This window comes from Austrofundulus limnaeus, unplaced genomic scaffold, assembly GCF_001266775.1.
Source record: "Austrofundulus limnaeus strain Quisiro unplaced genomic scaffold, Austrofundulus_limnaeus-1.0 Scaffold85, whole genome shotgun sequence".
Taxonomy (NCBI): Eukaryota; Metazoa; Chordata; class Actinopteri; order Cyprinodontiformes; family Rivulidae; genus Austrofundulus; species Austrofundulus limnaeus.
In genome coordinates, this window is record NW_013952487.1 from 556,708 (window position 1) to 559,022 (window position 2,315).

General features: G+C 42.9%; 1 protein-coding gene across 2 annotated transcripts in view; it reads right to left on the reverse strand.

Annotated features, from left to right (window-relative positions):
* Positions 1 to 74: 74 nt before the first annotated feature.
* Positions 75 to 2,315, reverse strand: part of LOC106519965 (ankyrin repeat domain-containing protein 6) — a 12,599-nt gene continuing 10,358 nt past the window's right edge. For both annotated transcript variants that reach the window (XM_014011844.1, XM_014011843.1), the window contains exons 14-16: positions 836 to 1,085; positions 413 to 660; positions 75 to 278 (exon numbers count right to left, since the gene is read on the reverse strand). In XM_014011844.1, the coding sequence (XP_013867298.1) occupies positions 102 to 278; positions 413 to 660; positions 836 to 1,085 (675 nt within the window). In that variant the 3' untranslated portion in view covers positions 75 to 101. The remainder of the gene's footprint in view (positions 279 to 412; positions 661 to 835; positions 1,086 to 2,315) is intronic.

Genomic DNA, 2,315 nt, shown 5'->3' on the forward strand with positions numbered 1-2,315 from the left:
TCCTCCTCCAGCTCTATGAAGCTCCTCCTCCAGCTCTGTGAAGCTCCTCCTCCAGCTCTGTGAAGCTCCTCCTCCAGCTCTGTGAAGCTCCTCCTCCAGCTCTATGAAGCTCCTCCTCCAGCTCTATGAAGCTCCTCCTCCAGCTCTGTGATTCGCTGTAGCAGCTCCTTCCTGTCCTCCTGCGCCCTGAGCTCCGCCTGCTGCTCCACCTCCAGGATCCTCCTGCAGCACCAGCGTTCCAGCTGAGACGTCACCACGTCAAAGAAACGCTGCGTCGCCTGCAAAGGGGAGGAGCCACAGTGCCAGGTCAGAGGGTCCGAAACACCAGGTCAGAGGGTCCGAAACACCAGGTCAGTTTTTAGGAGGAAACACCTAGCAGGTGTGATGTCAGGTGTGATGTCAGGTGTCTCACCTCCACGGCTCGCTGCTGGTTCCTCTCCTGGCTCAGTTTGGTCTCAGATGGTCGATCTTTGAAGTACCCTCGGTTAGTTTTACCTTCAGCTGCCCCCCTGTGCTCCTGCTGGGGGTACAGGGGGTCATCCCCGCACCCTGCAGAGCCCAGACTGTCCTGCAGCACCGCAGGCTGCCAGGAGGGGGCAGCAGAGATCTGCAGGAGGCCTGAGGGGCACTCTGCAGGACCTGCAGGGTTCTGGTTCTGATCTGCATTAAGAGACGAGTTACAGAGAGGAAAATTAAACTCATAGACAACAGTTTGGTTTCATTTAATTAATTTTATCTTCTTGACTTCTTCTCTCTTTTTAAAATAAATCAAATATTCCACAGGAACAAGGTTTAATTTCTCCAAATATCTAAACCCAGATGTTCTGTGACGTACCAGAACTTCTGTCCTCCTTCATCTCAAAGTACTTCCTGCTCCTCATCCTCACTGCACATCTGGATCTCAGGTTGTTGGGGAGGGAAGTGTTGCTGTCTGCAGATGACGGGTCGGGCTCTGCAGATGACGGGTCCGGTTCTGCAGACGGCTCCAGCAGCAGTTTGTGGCGTCGGGTCTGAGCCGGGACATGGAGGTCTCTGTCCTCCAGCAGGGACAGACACCAGGTCTCCAGCTCGTGTCTCGCAGCAGCCTGAAGAYGGAACAAACAGGAAAGATTTAACACGAGACAAAAATCTACATTTAATCACAGTTCTAGTCAAATCTTCCTGGATTTGTCTTTTTTTTTTTTTATCTCAGACACATCTGTGAAACCATAATTAGGTGACCTTTTATCTTATGGAGCACCAAGTGTAAAATGAAACGTTAAAAAATTTCACCAACTTATTTTTCAAAATTTAGCTCACTGTTCTTGCATTTAGCTTTTTTTTTTTTACTAAATATTAAAATTAAATGTTGAAAAATGTGTTTCAATATTTAACCCTAAATCTAAATATTTAAATGTAAAAGGTAAACCTCAAATGCTTAAGTTAAATGTTGAAGTTCACATTTATGTATTTTAGCTTTTAACTAGCATTAGGCTTCTATTAGCTATTACTAAGCATTTTGCTATGTTGTTCTTGCATTTAGCTTTTTTTTTTTTTACTAAATATTAAAATTAAATGTTGAAAAATGTGTTTCAATATTTAACCCTAAATCTAAATATTTAAATGTAAAAGGTAAACCTCAAATGCTTAAGTTAAATGTTGAAGTTCACATTTATGTATTTTGGAATGGAACGCAGCCTTTGCTGTTGGTGCGCTGCTCATGTTATGATGTCATCATCCTGAGACAATAGCAACAGCTAGCTCCAATGCAGCTAAAGCTTCTCTATCAAACTTGCAGTTGAGGCTGCTGGACCCCAGGTACCACTCATTTTGTTTTTTATGAACATATTTTGAATTTAAATTTTAGATATTATCTTTAGCGGTGTTAGAAGAAGTTAGCAGAAATTTGTGTCAGATAACCAGGATGATGTCATCATTCTGCGACAAACATCAATAATGGCCTCTGCTGAATATAATGGTCCAGTCCCAATGCTCAGTGCGCACCCTAAACCCCTCTGTGAAGTGTGGATTCAGTCGAAGTGCACATAAGTGTTCGAGTGCTCAGGTTACAASYGTGCAAAACAATTTAGAATTGTGACAGTACGGATTACATCATCAAACASYGGTAGCTACCGGTYGCTGTYAGGCCAAATTTCATACACATAAAAGCAAATGTTTAAAGAAAGAAACAAATTTTATCTCCTTCATGACTGAGTTTACACAATTTATACAATCTATTCACTTCTCTACTAATCAGAAGGCAAAAAAATTACAATGTCTTGTTCACTTCTTGAAATTCCTGATTTAACTGTCGTGATTGGTTCTTTTTTGTGGTG